Consider the following 20,313-nt stretch of genomic DNA (forward strand, 5'->3'; position numbering starts at 1 on the left):
AGACCAAATCCTATGAGGAAAGGTTGAAAGAGGTGGGTATGTTTAGCCTGGAGAGGAGATGACTCAGAGGTGATATAACCATCTTCAAGTAATTGAAGCGGTGTCATCTAGAGGATGGTGTGATGTTGTTTTCTGTTGCCCCAGAAGGTCAGACCAGAACCAACGGGTTGAAATTAAATCAGAAGAGTTTTCGGCTAAACATTAAGAAGAGCTTCCTAACAGTTAGAACAGTTCCTCAGTGGAACAGGCTTCCTTGTGAAGTGGTGGGCTCTCCTTCTTTGGAGGTTTTCAAACAGAGGCTGGATGGCCATCTGACAGCAATGTGGATTCTGTGAACTTAGGCAGTTCATGAGAGGGAGGGCAGGAAGGGTTACCTCAGTGCTTAGTTCTTGTGGCCCTTTTTCACATGCCCAGGGAAATTCTGATTGCCACTTTGGGGTCAGGAAGCAATCCTGGAGGTTTTTTGTCATCTTCTGGGCATGGAACAATGGTCACTGTGGGTGTGGAGGGGGAGGTATTTATGAATTTCCTGCATTGTACAGGGAATTGGACTAAATGACACTGGAGGTCCCTTCCAACTCTATGATTCTATGCTTCTATATTTCTTCCAAAGGGAATGTTTTGATAGAATGAAATATAATTGGCAATGAATCCTTGCAACACATGTGAGGGAAAGACTACCAATTTTTTTCATGGGGGGATATTTGAAGAAAGAATTCCTCATCAAACAGTGCCGTCTTAATCATAGTTACACCCTCCTAAGGCCATTGACAGCAAATCTAGCCTCTTGTCACTCCCTTTTTCAAACCCACAAGTCTGTTCATGGAAGGAATAGATTATAGATCTTTTTCAGTCTTGCCTCTGAGTGTGGATAATAGTTTCATAAGGAGAAGAAGAAGAGATTGGATTTATACCCTGCCCAAAAGAGACAATAAAGTTGGTACTCTAAAACTAGGCTGAGCAATATTAATTGCCATTTACAAGCCACAGTTTAACCCTTTAATACCAAACTGGATGTTGTGCAGCCAATTTGGGCTTTATTGGGATAATATTCACAGTATAGCTTTTGTGACTGACAGCTTCTGAGTAGGGGAACTTCATCATGAGTCAAAATAATCAGGAAAAATGGTAGCACAAGGGTTTAATGTAAGAAATAGCTATTAGGTTTTTTAAAAAGTCTGCTATGGATTTTTCTCTTCCAAGCTTCTCCTTTTATTCAGAAATTGCCTGAGGTAATAACAGGTGATGATGAACTACATAAGGAATTATGACAGCCATTTCACACATTCTGAGTATCAAGTGGTAACTAGAATTGTCATGTGACTACTGATGTGTGAACTCATGTTACAGTTAAATTAAGAACAATGTAAAAGATGTCTTGACATTCACTTTAAACTCAACAAAGCCATTTGTACCAAGACCACAATTGCATGGTCAGGGTTATCCCATTGGTTTTTATGTGTGAGAGTTAAACTTGTGCTTAACATTCTTTTCTGTCTGAGATCAATGGAATTTAACAGGGCTGACATTTAGCTGGATGGTGCCAGTAAAAACTACCACTTTGTCTCTGGTTATCTTATCACTTTTTTTTCTAATAAAGGTGAACAGTTACCTTAGGGCTGTTTTCATAAATGTTGAACAAATAAAGCATTTGAATTTTGCACTTCTGTAGACTTAAAGAAAAGAACATGCATTTGATTAAAAATGGCTCTCGTACTTTATATGTTGCATTAACTCAGGAGTGGCAAGTGTATTTTCAGTGACCTAAAGAAAAGTGTTGTTGCTCTGCCACTTTGAAAATTATAAGTACCTATTTACTTATTTGTTTAGACAATTTCAGCTAAGAACACAGTGTACTACTTGACATTGTCACATAAGCTGCAAAACAGAACCAATAAATAGCTTTGCTGTGTTCAGTAGATAAAATCTGGAGAGAAGCTTTGAGTCTGATAGATGTCCATGGTACTGATACAGGGAAGTCAGTACTAGGCAGGGGCACAAACCAGGAAAATACAGTTCAGTTCATGGTTCATGGTGTGTCAACGGACCAAACACAGACTGTCACAGACAAAAAACCCAGTTCCTATGAACCAAACTGGTTTGGTAAGTTTGTGACACAGTAGGATAGCTCCCCAGCATGCTAGAGAAACCAAACTCACAGAACATATCTGCCTGACTCTCCTCTACATGCCCTCTAAGTTTTTTGAGGATTGGATTTACAGGGTCCAAGTTACACCACCCCCAGATGCCCCCAGGAAAGTGCCTTCTGAGGAAATGAAGTGCAGGTTCAGGAATGTTTTGAACACACACACTCCCAGCATGCTAGAGATACCAAACTCACAGCACATCTCCAGCTGACTCCTCTACCCGCCCTCCAAGTTTGGTGAGGATTAGATTTACGGGTTCTAAGTTATGCCCTCCCCCCAAAGAAGGTGCCTGCATACTTCATTGTTTCCAATGGAAGGGGGAAACACAGCAAAAAAAAAAAAAGCAAGGGCAGAAGCCCAGCAGAACAGAAAGAGAATCAAAGTCCCTGAGAATCTCTCCAGTAGAAACTGAAGGTGGTGGGCATTTTTGCCAACCCAGGAGAACCAGGGCAGTGTGCCCTGAGACCCAGACAGACCCAGACCGAAACCAGCATACAACAACAAACCAAGCCTTGAGACGTATGTAGACACAGTGGCTCCAAGTGTTAAGAAGGAAGCAGACATTGTGGCTCAAAGCCCTGAGAAAGAAGTAGACATGGTGGGTTAAAGCCCTGAAATGGAAGTAGACGTGGTAGGTCAAAGCCCTGACAAGGAAGTAAGACATGGTGGCTTGAAAGCCCTGAGTCTACCCCTGACACCCAAACCCCAAAGCATGACCACACTCACCAAGGGCTGAAACATGCAGCCAATATACAAAAGATGGATTGAAAGGAGGGCATCCCCAGACTTTCAACGGAGGCTCCCCAAAGTACCCCCATGGAAGCAGGGAGGGTGTGGAGCACACCCATCTACCATGGTGAATACTTCTACTCCGTGGATAAGTGGAAAACTATGTGAAGCTAGCAAGACTACCCATCATGTATAAATTATACAGGTTCAGGTATACAGAAAGACAGACCAGCCATCCTCTGAGTTTCAACGGGGGTCCCTAAAGTACCTCCACAGCAGCAGGGGGGTATAATGAATGTGGGTACTCAGCCAAGGAACCTACCACCTAGGGCAGAAACAGATAGGTGCAGAGCACAACCGCCAACATGAGTGTTTTATTTGACTCTGCGACTGGATCCAGAATGTACCCATCTATTCACAGCCCCCACCCACAACTGAAACATACAGCCAGTGCCCAAAACACAGATGGAAAGGCAGACACCACCAGAGTTTTGATGGGGGCTCCCACGGTAGCTGGGAGCTGTTGGTATTCAGCTGAGGAACCCACTAGCTAGGGTGGAAACAGACAAATGCAGACCACACCCACCGACAGAGATGTATTATTCGACTTTGCATTTGGGGCCGGAATGCACCCATCCACCATGGTGAATACTTCTACTCCACAGATAAAAGGGAAGACATCAAAAAGGCAGACCAGGGGAGGCGGGGTCTATGACACAACGATGGCGGACACCTTTCCCAGCTCTCTGGGGAGGCGTACCTCACAGCAACGAGGGGGAGAGGTGCTGCTGGTTCAGCACCCTGATGGGAGTTCAGGGATAACTCCCAAGCCATAGGGCTTTTGAGGGTGAGCCTCTTTTCCTGCTAACGGCAGGGAAATGGAGGCTCCCCTCCGCCCTGACAGTCCCTCTCACTGACTGCTTCCTCTTAGTGAGGCCACAAGCTGTGTCGACCCGATCAAGCGCAGGAGATCTAGGGGAGGAGCGATTAAGAGTGTGGTCAAGATAAAGACCAACAATGAACTGTGAGTTAAGGAGTGAACTGTGAGTGAAAATGAGCTATTTGTCTTCAGAAGAGAAAATCCCCTCCCCCTCAAAGGAAAAACTTTCTGAGTGATAACGTGCTGAGAGAGGGATGCCTCTCAATGCATTTACATAAACAAGGATGGGGAGGGAGAGAGAAACGATTGTAAACGGATACTTGAAGCAAAATCCCCCCCCTGAAACCCCTTAAGTGATTGGAGGGGGGTGCCTCTTTGACGCGTTTACATAAACGGAAGAGGGGGGGAGAGAGAGAGAGAGTTGTAAATGGATACTTCTGAAATACTTTATTTGCAAGCGTGTAAGCCTGTCCTGGGAGATTTCCATGAGCTTTTAACAGCGTATGCGATTTGCAAAGCCAGGAAAAAAGAGACTTTATTGAAAATAAGACGTTGAAATGGCAGATACTCTAAAAAAGATGGCGAAAACTCCGAGGAGAAGAAGAGATGGACACTAAATTAAGCAGCGATCTCAATGAGAAAAGAAGAAAAAGTACAAGGGAAACAGGAAACATTTACAAGGATTTAACTTCTTTCCTGCAAGTGTTCTTAGAACGTGTCATCTTAAAGTCTGCTGAGAAAAAAGAGCTGGAGATGCCCTTCATAATCAAGAAATCTTTGAGAAGCCACTGGACCCTGAGACCAGAGTGGAAGAGGCTTAAGACTAGCGGTTTTATTCCTTTGGATGGAAGAAGATTGTGCTGCAGTGAACGTCTAAGAAGCTATCAAGAATTTAGAGAGTTTTAGTATAGATGTAAAGGTGGAAGGACTTTGCAAATTGCCTTTATGAAGCGAGCTGGAGGAGATGCTCGGGAAATCTTCTCATAACAAGTAACAATCTAACATATAAGCTTAGAAAGACAGGACCTCACAAAGTATATTGTTGATTAACAGCCTTTTTTTTACTAACAGCATGATCTCGTAACCTTGTGTTTTTAGCTTAGTGTGGGTTATCTTTTCTTTCTCCCTAAGTGTAGTCCCCCTATTCCTATTTTTTCTTGGTAGTTTATGTAGTATTATAAAAAAATTAAAAATCCCCTCTGAGGGCTTAAAAAAGAAAAGAAAGGCAGACCAGGCATCTCCAGAGTTTCAATGGGGGCTCCCCACAATGATTCCATGGTAGCTTGGCAGGCCTCCCACACAGGGACCTCCTCAGACCCAGTCACAAAGATCCCCTAGATGCAGCCCACCCCTAGTTGAAATTTCTGCACAGTTCTTCACTATTAGCAGAACACATTGTCCAGATAAGAGATCATCCATTGTAAATGTGAATTGTACAAATGCAATGAAAAGGGGTAGTCAAGCGGGCTTGTTTGTACAGGCAGATGTGTGAAGAGGTGGATGTTTGCTGCTGTGGATGTCCTTCTATGAATGTAGGTGTTGTGCTGTAAGGTAGATGTTATTTGGTTCATGAGGTAGGTGTTTGCTTACAATCTATTTATTTATTTATGGCCCTGATCACATGCAGAAGTAGCCGCATGGGACTGCTGGGCGGATTTAACAGCGCGATCACACGGGAACATCTGGCAAGTGTCCCACACCCGTCGGCAACCCGTCTCACTCCGCCAAAGATGCGGAGTTAAAAAATACCTGGGAAAATTCAGTATCAAATGGGTTCCGACGTGCCGCAGACGGAGTTTCCTGTGTGATCACTCCAGCGCGCTCAGATTGCGTCACTGATCCCTTGATGAAGCACGCTGGAAACACGTGGTGAAGAAACAACCCCAATTCACCTGCCGCTGCGTCTGATCACGCAGTGGCAGGTCAAATTACTGTGGTGCAAATAGGCTCGCTTTCCCCCCTATGTTTTCCAGCATGTGTGACCGGGACCAATCAAATTTATACCCCACTCCCAGTCAACGCCAGCTCAGGGCAGTAGATGTTGTTTGGGTTGGCTGTGGGGCCACCCAGCAGAGATTGCCAACCTCCCACCCAAGCACCAAGGGTGCAACCCATAGGAGGCATACCAGATCACCAGAGAGGAGAAAGAATGGGGGAGGTGACACAAGGGGGGACAACACTGCGAGGCCTGGATCTTACTCCAGCAGGTCTGCAGCGGGGTGGCCTAGCAGGGGGAGGTTGCCCTTGAGGAAGGCCAACTCATCTATCCTGGCCAGGTCCCAACAGAGTGGTGGGGGCTGCGAAGAATTCCCAGGTGGGAGAACACCTGTTGGCCAGGTCCCAACAGAGTGGTGGGGGCTGCGAAGAATTCCCTGGTGGGAGAACACCTGTTTGCTCTGCACACTGGTGGGAGGGCAGGAGAGGAGATTCATGTACACACAAGAGAAGTTGGCTCAGATGACGGCCTTGTGTGACTAGTATTTGAGGGGATCAGCCAAGGTGGGCTTGGGAGATTTGGAAAGGTACTCCCTCACCTGTGCTAAATCCTCCAACATGGCACACCTGGCCTCCCCACTGCTGCTGCTGACCTCCCACCTTACCACTGACAACCAGTAGTGGGGCTTCTGCCTGATCAGGCTCTTGGAGGCAGAGGTGCTGGTCTGCAGCTCCTCCTTCTCCCTCCCCAGCTTTTTCCACCTGCTGTTGTCTCTGGCCATATCTACTGGCTTGAAGCCTCCACACTTCTCTGCAGAGTTTATGCTTCCACTCCATGAGCTCTGCCTCATGGAGAGCAATGCTACCTTTGATAAATGGGTCGCAGATACAGGCCAGCTTCTACTCCTGGTCTTTGCTGAAAGGATGCAGCCTGTTCGATATGCCTGCCTACAGCCTCTCTACCAAGGTCCAGAACTGTGAGAGTACAGCTGTCCCCCTGGGACCTGGCTGCAGTGTGGAGGCCAGCCCCCTGTCCAGCCTTTGAGTCAAGGAAAGACTTGCCCCAGGCTGACCATATGGGTGTCGAGTGGTGTCAGGGGTGTCCTGGAAGGGCTTCACGACACACACCATTTGGGAGAGGGTCAGCCAGTTGTTGGAGCTGATGCTGAGCTCCTCTTCCTCATGCAGTATAGTCACAGAGGAGATGAAATCTTGCACCATGCTCTTCTGCTTCACCAAACACTCTGTCATGGCTTAGATGGAGTTTCAGCAAGTGGGCACATCCTGGATAAGCTGGTATTCAGGCTCATTTCCCCTCCCCCTGCCAGATGGGCTTCTCCCCCCCCCATGAGCACCCTTTCCATCCACTTCTACCCTCATGGTGTTCACTGAGCCCCTGTGCTTAGTGTGAGTGCAGTAACAAGATGCCAATCTGATCCTTGATTCCAGAAACCCCCCACACCCCAGCGGCAGACAGCAGATGAGATTATTAGCAGGAGAGGGGAGGAGGAATATAAAGGTACCCAAAGGAGTCTGTGGTTTGTTTATATTGTTCTTTGCTTTGAACATAAACTTATGAGCACAGGAACAATATGCAAATCCAATCTGATTCAATAAACCTCTTAAACCCCAATGATAGACAGCAGACAAGATCACTAGCAGGGGTGGGGGGAGAATATAAAGGTACCCAGTAGCTAAGCCACTGGACTTGGGATGAGTGCAGGAAAAAAATTGTGGAAATTCATGATGTTGAAGCCTCCACCGATATAACTTCACGGACCACAGACTGGCCAAAATTCATGACGAATTTTGGTCCATGCACTGGTTTGTGCCCGTGCCTAGTTAGTACTCCAGTGTCAAATGCAATAGGTAACCTCACTATCATATATGTACTTGTTCAAGAGTATGGGTGCCAGTTTTTGGCAGCAGTTTGTGGTTCACTTCTACCTTGCGCATGGTGAGGGCTGCCAGCAGCAACTCATGTCCATTAGCTCACTCACCCCTTGTTCAAGGTGGGGCTGCTGTCTCTTGCCAGCTTCACACATATTAGTGGCTACCAGCTTGCAGCAGTTCACACCTGCATAAGGTGTCTTACCCCTCTTATGGCCAGGGTAGCTCTGGTGGGGGAGGGGTGTCTGCCTCCCTGACCATTTACATACCAGAACATTTCCTGGTGGCCTTAATGGCTGTTCCAGCCCTACTACCAGCTAAGCAGACCACAAAAAATTCTATGAAATAAAAGCTTTTTTAAAAAAGGTCCACAGCAGATCTTTTTGCAATCTTTTCCCTGGTCTTCTAGCTACTCTGCAGCATCCAGCACCTAGAAGCAGCTCATGGGCAACCTGTTGGAGACCCCTATCATAGAGGCATGTGAATAATGCAGCGGAAGGGTTTATTATCTTACGAAGAATTTTCGAAGGAAATATTGGGAGCATCTTCTAGAATACATACACAACAATATAAGTAAAGGGGCAGGTTTATGTATTGGTTGACATGAGAACAATGGAGACAAAGTCCACAAGCAGCACATTAGTCTCAGATTCACAAGTTCCATGTCGTTTTACAACCATACTGACCTCTCACCCTGATATCCTTATGTAGCAGATGATCAGTGTTGAGTTTTTGTTGAATTATGCCGTATGGGTTGCAAGAGGCTTCAGTGCACTAAAGGAGCCGGAAGATGCACAAAGAATCTAGTGTATGAATTGAACCTTATAAAAAAGATTGTACTTTATAAATAAAAACTACTGTGTACTAGGTTGAATCCAATCAGTTTTTCCCATTGGTGAAAAAGAGGGGAAGGAGTCTTAATTGATCACTAAAAAAGCTGTGCAGACTGTCATGGGCAGAAGCCATGTGGGAATAAGGCTGTAGTAAAGAAGGGGGATTAGCTGAGATGAAATGAAAAGGCAGGCTGGATCCAACCCACTGTGTTGATTTCCTATTACGTTGCTTCTGAATTTATTTCTAGGAATGAATTTGGATTTAAGCAAATCCAAAGTGTGACTAGTGCAGAAGGAATCACCAGGACTCCATAACACAGGGGGACAATTAAGTCTCACCAAAGATAAACAACAACCAAAAGATAATACTTACTTACAGTGCAAACAGAAACGGAACACTCTTGTTAAGGTTAATTAAAAATGGCCAAGCAGTAAAGCATGAGACTAACATTAACAATGTTCACTGGATCAAATCTGAGAGAAAATACTAAGGGTAAACTTCCTAAACAAGGCCTGTTGAGCAAGGGTGTGTTACGACCTTGTGCTATGACTACTGTCAGTTGGTTATTACAGTTTGACAATCATTAATAATTGTGCTGCCTAACATTAGCATAGATTACAGTGGCTTGGATCTTACCTTAAATCTTCATAAAGGGAGTGGGATTTGCAAATTTCCCCCTTCATGTGGCAGACCTCCTTACTCCTCCAAGCTATTCTGTGGGTCAACCATCCCATAGGTATTTTAGGGGTATTTTGGCCTGCATTAGGATTGGGGCGGGCAGGGAATGTCATACTTAATCTATGGATCCATAGATCCAAGTCAGTGTCTTCATCCTGCTATTGTATGATTTAAAGCAGAATGTGACAGTAGTTCCAGAATAATTGGACAACATGTAAGAATGATACATGGCTCTTCTTAAAATTTGGCTTTGCTCAGCACAGCTCATTTACTTGAGTCATCTTAGTGTGAAAATATTTGCTTTTGTACCTTCTTTGTGGAGCACCATGCTCAAGATTGCACAAAATAAGTTAAGAAGCCGAGGAATATGTGTTGGACTTGATGACCTTCCTGACGTGCAATTGCATGATTAACTAATTCATATGATAGGCCAGGAATACAAAGGATACATTCATTGTTACAAAATGGTCATGATTCCTACTTCAAGATGATTCCTATCTTTGATAAACCTTGATTTGATGACCACATATGTGGTATAGTTCATAAGCTCTGGGCACCAAGAAATTAATTACCATTTTTAAATCAGTTCCAGTCATGTTGATCTGAGAGCTGAATGGATTGAAGTTTGAATTTATGTATATGGCTGCACTTCAGTAGTGATGTCCTATTTAGGACCCCACTGTTTTAAGATGTTGGCAAATAGTTAACATTAGGGAAAACAGAGCAATGGGTCAGCATCAGATAGTGGCTAAATGTAGTATCTGAGGTTGCCACAGGTGGAACTCAACCATCTTCTGGCATTTGATTCTACAATTGCCATAATACCCAAGGCAATTTTTAAAATTGAGCCTGGAAGCCTCATTCTGATCTATGGAAGAATTACGAATCACCTAGTTATCTCCGGGTATCAAATAGCTAGTGGCTAGATATGGAATCAGAATGCCATGTAATGAAAATATTCTTATCCTAACAAAGACAGACTAGATAATGGAAAAAACAGAAGGACCTTTGATGGGGAAAGATAGCCACTACTTCCCTCCCCCCAGGAAAGTTGATTATGTCATTTTTATAATATAAAAATGTGATACAAACATCACTTTTAAGCTGTATTCTTTCACCTTGCTCTGCCTTGTTTTTCCCACTATACTAGAGAGTAAATCTTGAATTCAAGTGAAACCAGGGTCTAGCCCAACTCTGCTTTTAATTACTTCCTCTGACCTTACCATTTGGATATGAGACAATTATCAGTTACTTGCCAGTCATTGCCTTTAAATCCTTCAGTATCCCTTGTTGTATTGAAAGTGAACCCCTTGACCTCACTTTTATATGCAAATTGATATATAGTAGAAAAATCACTTGCCCTAACTAAACAAATCAGTCAGTCTACAATAGGTGAAATCAGAACACTTTTTTCATGTTACATTTCAATATTTTGGATTGCTGTGCAATGAGATCTAAATGGAACAAGTTGCCTGAAGCTATCAAATGTGTGGCACATTCTGATACCAACAATCATATCCATTCCCCTCCATTCACTGTTAGTTTATAAATCAAAATTTGTCTTTCATTGTAAAATGGTATGCCATATATTTCTGATAAAGTTATGTCTTTTACACATGTATTTCTCTGTTAAGCAGTGGTATAATAATCAGGCAAAAAGGAGTGCTAAATCAAATGTACGATTCATTGCATTGCACCAGGTTTTTATTAATTATCTGACAACATTTTAGCTTGCTCCACTGCTTGCATCTCTTGAAAAGGTGGATGCATCATTAAAACTGTATAGATAATTAGCTTCACCATCCTGCTTTCGTTTGTTTGTTTACATTATTATTCATTGCGGCATGTGATGTAGATAAGTTTAATAGGGCTTCTTAATGAACACCTGATGGTTCTCAGAAATGCTGTCCTCGGTATATGCTCATCTTTTATTACAAATCTGTGTTTTTAAGGTAAATTTAATGTTGGAAGACAGTGGGCTTAGAACATTTTGATTTCTTCATAAGCATGCATGGTCTGCCTCCTCAGTCAATCAGGGAATAACATAATTAGCACAGCTTGTTGCAGCCAAAGAATTTATACATCAGTTTGGAAGCCCAGATAGAGTATTTACTGAAAGGAAAAGCATGCCACTTCTGCAGTGTGGATAATAGTCTTCTAATATGCAGTTCCATAACAATTCTTTTGCTGTCTTTTAAATTCTCCATTCCAGCATTTGGAATATTGAGAGGTGGCCAGAGTCAGACTTTACGTAACTCACTATTGAATTTGGCCTATGAAGTTTCTGAAGACTTTGCTCAAGGAAGCAGCACAGCCTAGAGTGGAGCAACCAAGATGCTTCTGAGCTGGGCCATCCACACTCAGCACTGCATGCTCTAATGCAAGGCACTCCTTGGCAAAAAAAAACTGTCTGGAAAAGCTGTGAGATGACCAACCAGGAGTGGCACAGAACTTCTGGATTCCCTAAACTGAGTTTAATCTGCAGTGCTTCTATAAAGAAGGCCTTAGGGAGCAGAACAGTTCAAGCCTAATGTAGAAGTGCCTGAAAATCTGGCACCATTAAGCTTGAGTAGCCAATTATTCCTCAGGTTTTCCAATACTGAAGGAAGGGCCAGTTTCTCCCTTCCTCTCCTCCTGTCCCCAGCACTGGGAAAACAGAGGGTCCATTCATTTAGAAACAGGACCTCATCCACAGCTGTTTTAACTAATGGTGCTGCCTAGACCAGTAGCAGCATACATATTTCCCTTGGTATGGGAGGGGGCAGGTATGGGACGGAGGAGTGATGTAGCCCATAGGTTGGGAGCCACATGGGGATAAATGTGTAAAAGAAAATAAAGTTACCCACTAGGTGACTTCAAGCCAGTCACTCTGGCAGCCTAGCACATATCATTGTTATGAGGATAATACAAAGAAGGAAATAATACTGTTGTAAAATGCTTTAGGTCACCTTTGTGGGGCAAAGTGGAGTATAGAAATCAAATAACAGTGCAGCCCTAGGAAACCTTGCCCATTGTACCTATACTGAAAGAGGTTGGTTTCTATACTCATTTGGGTTCTTGCGAAATAGGCATAGTTTTCACCTTGGCAAAAATGGAAGTTAAAGTATTGCATCTGTCCTCTGATTACCTTCTTAGGAAATGTCACTTCAGCTTGGCTAACAGCTATTTAATGAAACCTTTAAATAACTGTTCCTTAATCTTTGATCTGTTTATATTCTACTAGCCTGATACCCGTGCTTCACTACAGTATTTAAGTTCCATAAATCCAGTTATAATATTGATGATGTGAAATTTGAAATGTGACATTTGTTGTAGGAATTCCAACGGAGAAGATTGTAGTGTAAGAGATGAAGTGAGACATACGTACTTTTTTTCTCTATCTACTGAAGGACCTCTCTCTAGACCACACTGGTGGTTCTGCCCTCAGGTGCTGGGATCACCAGGCTGCTTGATGAGCTCACTCTGGAGCAGGCCACATAGAACTGTCTGTTTAAGAAGCAGTCGTCTGTTAAGTCCACTCCTGCTACCTTCCACGAAAGTGATGGCCTCTATACTTGTGTTCCTGGATTGTTTTGCTCATATGGAGACTGTTGTTCTAAGCACCTCAGGGTGATCTTGCTGGTACTTGGCCTGTGCAGCTCAGTGCACTGCAGGAGTATTATGTGCAAATGTCTTTACCGCATTCCTAAGTTGCCTCCTCCTTGTTCAGGTTCATGAGGGAGGCATGCATTGAAATGGCTCCTAGAAATGTCCTTTACTATCTCCCCATAAATATTCATACCCTGGCCCTGTTCCTACACCTGACAGACACCGGCCTGTCTGGTTTTGGGGGGAATTGTATTTAAAGGCATCGAGGAGGCTGGGCCAGCAGCAGTGCTAAGGCAATCCTGCTGAGCAACCCTCCCCAGCGGCTGTAAGCATGCCACCTCCTCTCCTACACCTGACAGGCAGCTACCTATCCAGTGTAGGAAGGGGAGGGGGGAGGAGTATTAGAAGCCACTGTGGAACCTGACAGGCAGCTGCCTTTCCAGTGTAGGAGGGAGAGGGGGGAGGAGTATTAGAAGTCACTGTGGAGGTGGGGCTGCACCTGACAGACAACTGCCTGTTAGGTGCAGGAGGTGGGGGGAGTGTGTTGGAAGCCACCCCACCTCCTCTCCTATACCTGAAAGGCAGCTGCCTATCCAGTGTAGGGGGGAGAGGAGTATGAGAAGCCACTGTGTAGGTGGAGCTGCACCTGACAGACAACTGCCTGTTAGGTGTAGGAGGTGGGGGAGTGTGTTGAAAACAACCCCACCTCCTCTCCTACACCTAACAGGCAGCTGCCTATCCAGTGTAGGGGGGAGAGGAGTATGAGAAGCCACTGTGTAGGTGGAGCTGCACCTGACAGACAACTGCCTGTTAGGTGTAGGAGGTGGGGGTCATCCCACCTCCTCTCCTACACCTGACAGGCAGCTGCCTGTCCAGTGTAGGAGGGGGAGGGAGGAGGAGTATTAGAAGCCAATGGGAAAGGTGGGGCTGTACCTGGCAGACCCCTGTTAGGTGTAGGAGTTGGGGGGAGTGTGTTGGAAGCCATCAGAGAGGCTGGGCCAGCAGCTTTGCTTCACCTCACAGGGGGTTCTTGGCCACTCCTGATTTCCTCAACTGTCATTAGCTGTCTGCAGTCCCCTGTAACTGTTGGCTTTTTTTACCTCAGAACACTGAGCTCTGCAGCTGACCATTCAGAAAGTGGGAGGTGCAGAGAGTCAGCTGCCTGGCAGCCACATAGGAGTCAATGGGAGGAGCACATTTTCCCCCTTTTGACCCACTTAGGGGTCGAATTTCTAAAAATCTCTTCTTACCAAGCACCTACGCCACGGTAGGAGTGCTCTCCCCGAATTTGGTGTCTCTAGGTCCAGCGGTTTGACCTGGGCGTTGATTTTACGGTGAGGGGACTTTCTTTTATATATATAGAAGTCAACCTCCAAAGGAGTCTGTGGTTTGTTTATATTGTTCTTTGCTTTGAACATAAACTTATTTTAATTTATAAACCAAATGGAAATAAGATTTACTGAAAGACTGCATAAGTTGGGTTAGTTTTGGGTGCAGATCAAGAGATTTTCAATTTTCTTATTCAGCCAAACTAAGCTGAACCAAGATTCATGTGGGTAGTCATGTTGGTCTGAAGCCACAGAAAAAAGTTTGAGTATTGTGGCCCCATCAAAGGTCAGGAGTAGGATCCCTAACCCCATACCGCCTCAACTCAGGCAGAGGACCTCCGTCTTTGTTGGATTCAATTTCAGTCGGCTCAATCTAAACCAACCAGCTACGGCTTGCAATGCCAGGTCCAGATCTTCTGGACTAGAGTCAGACTGGCAACTCAACAGCAGATAGAGCTGGGTTTCATCCGCATACTGGTGACATCCCAGCCCATGCCTAAACTCTAGTTGGCAGTCCATCTCACATAATGTGAACAGCCAAGTGTGGTTCCTTTGAGATGGTCAGATTAAAACTTGAAGTTTTCATATCTGGTTACTTGAAGAGGACTTTGTGTTTTTGTACTTCAGTAGAACATGAACAGGATAGTGGAATCAGCTTTCACCTAATTGCTCCTATTTCTTCAAGTACTTCCTCCAGATATGATTAATATGAGAGACTGAATCTGATGTTAATCTCAGGTATTTTGGGTATGCTTATACATTTGAGATATTATATAAATTTAAGATTATGGGAAGGTGGGTTATGGCAATGAGCAATGTGCAAAGTCACCAAAGGTTGTCAGGGGAAATACTAAAATGTTTTAGTTAGTTGATTCCTGCTTCCTAGATAGAATCCCACATACTTACCTGTGTGTGTACACATATATATGGATGGATGAGTATGTTCAGGCATGCACACACATACCATTTTGTATTTTCAAACAGTTACAGAACCTTTTGTGAAGCAGAATCGATGGTAAAATTGTTAGCATCATATATGTGGTACAGATTTTTTGCACATTTCTGGTCACTCTATGTCAAAGAGGACATTTTCCCCGTATCCCAGCATCATGGCCCAAGGCAAAATAGCATGACTTAAAACTTAGGGTTGCCAAATGTTCCTTACCTCCTCAGCGGGAGACTCCTGGCGATCTCCTGGTGCATGTGCGCGCTTTGCGCGCGCCATATCTACGCCACCCGGATGTGACTTCCCACCTGGGGGCGGGGCCACAGCCATTTGAGGGGGTTTTCCCCGAGCCCGATTTTTGTCACGTCGAAAATCGGACCGCGAAAGCGGGGGATTTTCCGCCCCCCGGCCCCATTTGGCAACCCTACTTAAACTAGGGTTTCTTAATTACAGTCTGAATTGTGCAAATAATAAAACCCCCTAACTAAACCCATCACTGTGTTTCCCTCTCTGGATCCAGGCTCAATATGACCTTGATCCATGCTTTTATTTTGCTTCCCTGCATCAAAGTTGTACAGAAAGATGTTGCCCATCAAACCCAACCCTCCACATTGAACAGTACAGAGCTGAAGTACAGCATTGAGGAGTTACCCCCTCTATCCTCCTGAGACTTTTCAGCCTCCCTCAATCGTCAGAGGCCTCAGGGCACTCCCCAGTCTAACTAAATAAGCATCAATCCTGCCAACCCCAGTTAAAATCCCGCCAACACATCAGGATTAGGTTTGTTTATATATAACACAACCCCTCAACCACAAATACGATCCTCGGAAGAAAAGTTCAGTTATGTGGGCCAATCGGGCAGGGACCAAAAACACTCCTGCTTGCCCCCAAAGTAACTGGCTAATCTCAGATTGTTACTACAGAGACCAAAAGGTGGATTTAAGTAGACTCTCCTTCCTGGCCAATTCATTGGCTGCACCACTAGGTAGCCATTATTTCTCCTCCATCTCCAGTGTTTGATGCCTTCAAGTCTCTAAGTGGGATGGGAAGACGACTTCCCCTGCTGCTGTTTGAACATGAGCATGCTTTGGGATCTAGGAAAAGGGTTTTTTAAGGGCAGCTAAATTCAGTTGAACAGAACACCTTCCATTCTAAGAAAGGCTGAAGTACTGGGACTTATAGCTTAGAAAAAGATGTCAAAAGAAGGACAAAATACAGGTTTATAAAATTATTCATGGTATGGAGAAAGTGTGTACAGGGAACTATTTTGCTGTCCTCCTTAACAGATGGATCCTTGGCCACACTCTGAATCTGACCACCCAATCTATTTATTGACCATGTCATAACCAACATAAGCAATGGACTTCTGTAAGGTTAATCAATGTAAAAATCTGCACCTAAGAAGTCATAGTCTTCCACTTAACTCATTATTAAACTCCTGCAAAAAGGGTCATTGAGGGTTTATTATTACAATAAAATCACTAGATACTCTTTACCTCTATTTTATATGTATTAACTCATTAACACTGACCAATTTAACACAGTATAGAAATACCAATAGTTAATTCTGCTTAATTAATTACAAGACAAAGAGAGCTTTCTGCATCCAAATATAAGCAAAGTTTTTGATTCAGAATTCTCATATTTGTATGTTTAAAAGACCATGTTATAATAACTGTCAGCACTGCCTAACTGTCTCAATTAATTGAGCTCACATTCTTAAATAATTTATTTTCTTATTGGGATAAAACACCTGTTCTGATAGTCTCAGATAAATCCAATAAATTCATGTATATACATCTTAAACAATTTTTGTTCTCTTTAATCATGAAAATAAATTAAAAATGACTACAAATTCTCCGTGAATATCATATTTCTTGACCATTAACTAATTTATCATTAACTAGTATATCTTTTCTCAGTCCTTGACTGAGCCACAGTCATTATTTTCATGACATTCCTTACACATGGATTCATCTTCCATTTAGCATATTCCCAATATCTATTGATATAAACCCGGTTTGACTTTACTGACTCTACTGTATACCAACCTGAAGCCACTTTCCTTTTTGTCCACCTAAGTATTCACCGAAACTAGGATTTCCCTCTTAATGATGTTACTAGCCATTTGCTGTCTGGCAGCTCTAGGTTAAATCAACAGCAATACCTTTTTGAGTAATCCTGATGTTGAAATGTTATATCTGTGTGTTCTTTCTTGCTGTCCTTGTCCTTCATGTGTTTTTTTTTTTTAAATTTCCGTGGCATCACTGTTGTTTGGAGGGTGTTGGGGTTTTTTTGCCTACAACCTTTGTTTACCTTTAGGGCTTGTCTACTGTCAAGATGTACCATTTTGATTAATTTCATTCCCTGCTCAACGTCTGTTAACTTCAGACTCATCTTTACTTGTTAACCTTTACAGGCTTTTGTTGTGAACGTTTATATGCTTTAACCTTTTCTTTATTGACTATCCCACCATTCCAGTAGAGCATCAGTGATGAGCATTGTATTTTTATTTATGTTTGTCTGGCTTCTCCTGTCATTGCAGCATTATAGCAATAATATAATTTGTGTTGAAATCAACCAGAACCTTTCTATCTAGGGAACTAGTTGACATAGGAAGAGGGAACATACCTTGCATAATCTTCACAGAAATTAACGGGAACAACAAAAAAGCACAAAGGTGTTTTACTCTGCATCCCAATAGAACATACTTGTGAGATGTTCTGAATAAATTGGGGCCATGCTGTTACCTGTGCTGTATCTGTGCTAACTCCGGAAAGCTGTCTGCAAACAAAGAATCAGCCCAAGCAAGTAAATAGGTTGGGGCAAACTAAAAGAATCACATGGCTGGGGAAGAATGATGTCATTATTACGCCTAACATAGGTAGGCCTTAATTGGGAGCTGAATGATCTTAGGGAGAAAAAGGTTAGGTGTTTTAGCTGACATATTATAGCTTTGCAGGAACACAAAAGCAACAGGAGTGCTTTACCTCCTAAGTATGGTAGGATCAACATATAGGATACCCTAACTCTAATACAGTATATTTTATAGTTCAACACTGCAGGCAATATGCCCACATTGCCAGTTATCATTACCAGAGCAGCCCAACATATTCCCATTTCAAGCTGGGAAATCCATGGGTTAAACAGGTTTGTTCTGCTGTTGGTACACCAAGCAGGCACTAAAGAAACTCTTGCTTGGGTTTCAGGGAAGTTGGCAGCAGTAGCAATAAGGTTGCCAACTCCAAATTGGGCAATTCCTAGAGATTTGGGAGTAGAGCCCAGGAAGGGGCCTCAGTGGGGTCTAATGGCATATAGTCTACCTTCCAAAGCAAACATTTTCTCAAGAGGAACAGATTTCTCTGGCCTGGAAATAAGTTATAATTCCAGGAACGCTCCAGGCCCCACCTGGAGGTTGGAAACCCTGGGTATCAAGCCCCATATGTCTTGGCCTAACCTAACGTCTTCCTTTCATGATCCTTTAGTTAATATTTTCTGGCTAGTCTCAGTTGTCAAGTCAGTTCTGGTGGATTACTGCTTGTACACATATATTAAGTGTACATACATGAATGTAGTGGGTGTTGAGTATAGTGAGTGGATTAGCAGAGGTCTCTAAAAACATGGACATTCTACTGAAATTGTCTCAAAGGTGCACAGTTTCCTGTTCCCGAGAACAAATTCACGTTGTGAGTGATCATGATCTTTCCCATAGGGACACATGATACCCAAGCTCTTTACTTCAGTGCATGCTCCAGAAAAAGTAGCAGGGGTAATTCTAAGAGTGTACAAACAGTAACTTTGGAGTGTGCATACCGTGTGGCATCATTGTGCTGCAAATAATTATTTTAAGTGTCTATTACAAAAAGAGCCTGAATGCAAAGATTGCTTTGCTGATGCCATTTAGAGTTCATCATTTATCCACTGGCAAAATAATGATATCTTCCACCAACTGACACAGCAACTCCAATTGTAATATGAATTTTGGAAAAGCACAGCTACACTTTAAAAAAAATCAAGCTGCTGTTGTAAAGCAAGAACTTATTTTCTTAAAAAAATCTTATCCTAGGATGTGTGACACGGGAGAAGGGCTGTTCACCTTTCAGACAAGGGAAGGGGAGATGATCTATCAGAAGGTCCATTCTGCAACGCTGGCCATAGCTGAGCAACATGAAAGACTGGTGATGGAGATGGAACAGAAAGCACGGGTAAGGACCTTTGTTTAGTAACGTAAAGGCATTTGTTGCATTAGAAAGGAAATAACTGTGAGATCAATCAAAATGCAGAATCAGTTAAGAAACTTAACACCATGACTGCATTAACAGAATATAGAAAAAATTGATGGTGACATAAGTTATTTTATCTCAAATTTATCATAAGAATCTATACTTTAGACATAGAGAGAGCCCTCCTTAAGTGCATGAAAGCAAGTGTGCAAACCAGGAAAACATTAGTATTTCTCTTTATATTGCATACACATATACCAGGCTACATTTCAAAGTGGTTTTGAAGCACTCCTAGTTTAAAAAGTATCTGAGGGTATGATACTAATGGGCAGGGCCGGCTCACTCACTTGGCGAACTATGCGTTTGCCTAGAGTCCGCCAGCCCTTAGGGGCGCCAAACTGTACCCGCCCGCCCCCCTGCCAAAAGCCCCTCCGCCCCCGCCAAAAGCCCTGCAATTCCCTGACCCTTGGAGACTCCAAGGCGAGGGAGGCTCCGAGAGGCACTTCGCCCCTACCCACCTGCCTGCCTCTGTGGAGCGACCCTGACGGGCTTCCCAGGTGGCCTCCCTCTTCTCCCCGTCCTCCTAACCCGGGCTGAGCCTGCTGGGCTCTGGAGCTCGGCCCAACCTGCGCTGGCTGTAGCCCACCTCGGGGAGAGTGGAGCCCCCCACAGCAGCAGGCAACGCCGCCACTGCTTCTCCTCTGTGGGATCCCAGGGAAGGCAGCTACTTCCATTGTAGCCCCCCCCCTTCAACAGCGTTTGCACCCCTGGTTTTCTCCTGTGTTGCAGGGGGCTTCCCTTTCCCCAGCCACTTCTCTTCCCTCTCAGCAGCATGGGTTTTTTTTAAGAAACTTTTGTTTACTAGTTTGGGGATGGATCGGCAGTCAGGGAACCTAAACACTAGCCTAAGCCCCGCCTCCAGCTCCCATTAGCCCTCAGTCAGCCTCGGAGGAGTTGGAGGTAGCACGTGCTGCTTCTCCCGCCATCAGCCAGAAGAGTAAGTTGGTCGGGGTGTAAGGAGCATGGGCTTGTTTCAGGTGGGGTGGGGTGAGAGGAAGCCCAGAGCTGCACCCACCCACCCACCCTGGAGAAAGCAAGCTTCAGGAACTCTTGTGCTGCATGGAACACCTTGCTC

General features: G+C 44.0%; 1 protein-coding gene across 1 annotated transcript in view; it reads left to right on the forward strand.

Annotated features, from left to right (window-relative positions):
- Positions 1-20,313, forward strand: part of DOK6 (docking protein 6) — a 133,423-nt gene that overhangs the window by 31,118 nt on the left and 81,992 nt on the right. The window contains exon 4 of the mRNA XM_015407626.1: positions 19,022-19,160. Within this exon, the coding sequence (XP_015263112.1) occupies positions 19,022-19,160 (139 nt within the window). The remainder of the gene's footprint in view (positions 1-19,021; positions 19,161-20,313) is intronic.

The sequence above is a fragment of the Gekko japonicus genome, unplaced genomic scaffold (assembly GCF_001447785.1).
Source record: "Gekko japonicus isolate JY-2015 unplaced genomic scaffold, Gekko_japonicus_V1.1 scaffold1379, whole genome shotgun sequence".
Taxonomy (NCBI): Eukaryota; Metazoa; Chordata; class Lepidosauria; order Squamata; family Gekkonidae; genus Gekko; species Gekko japonicus.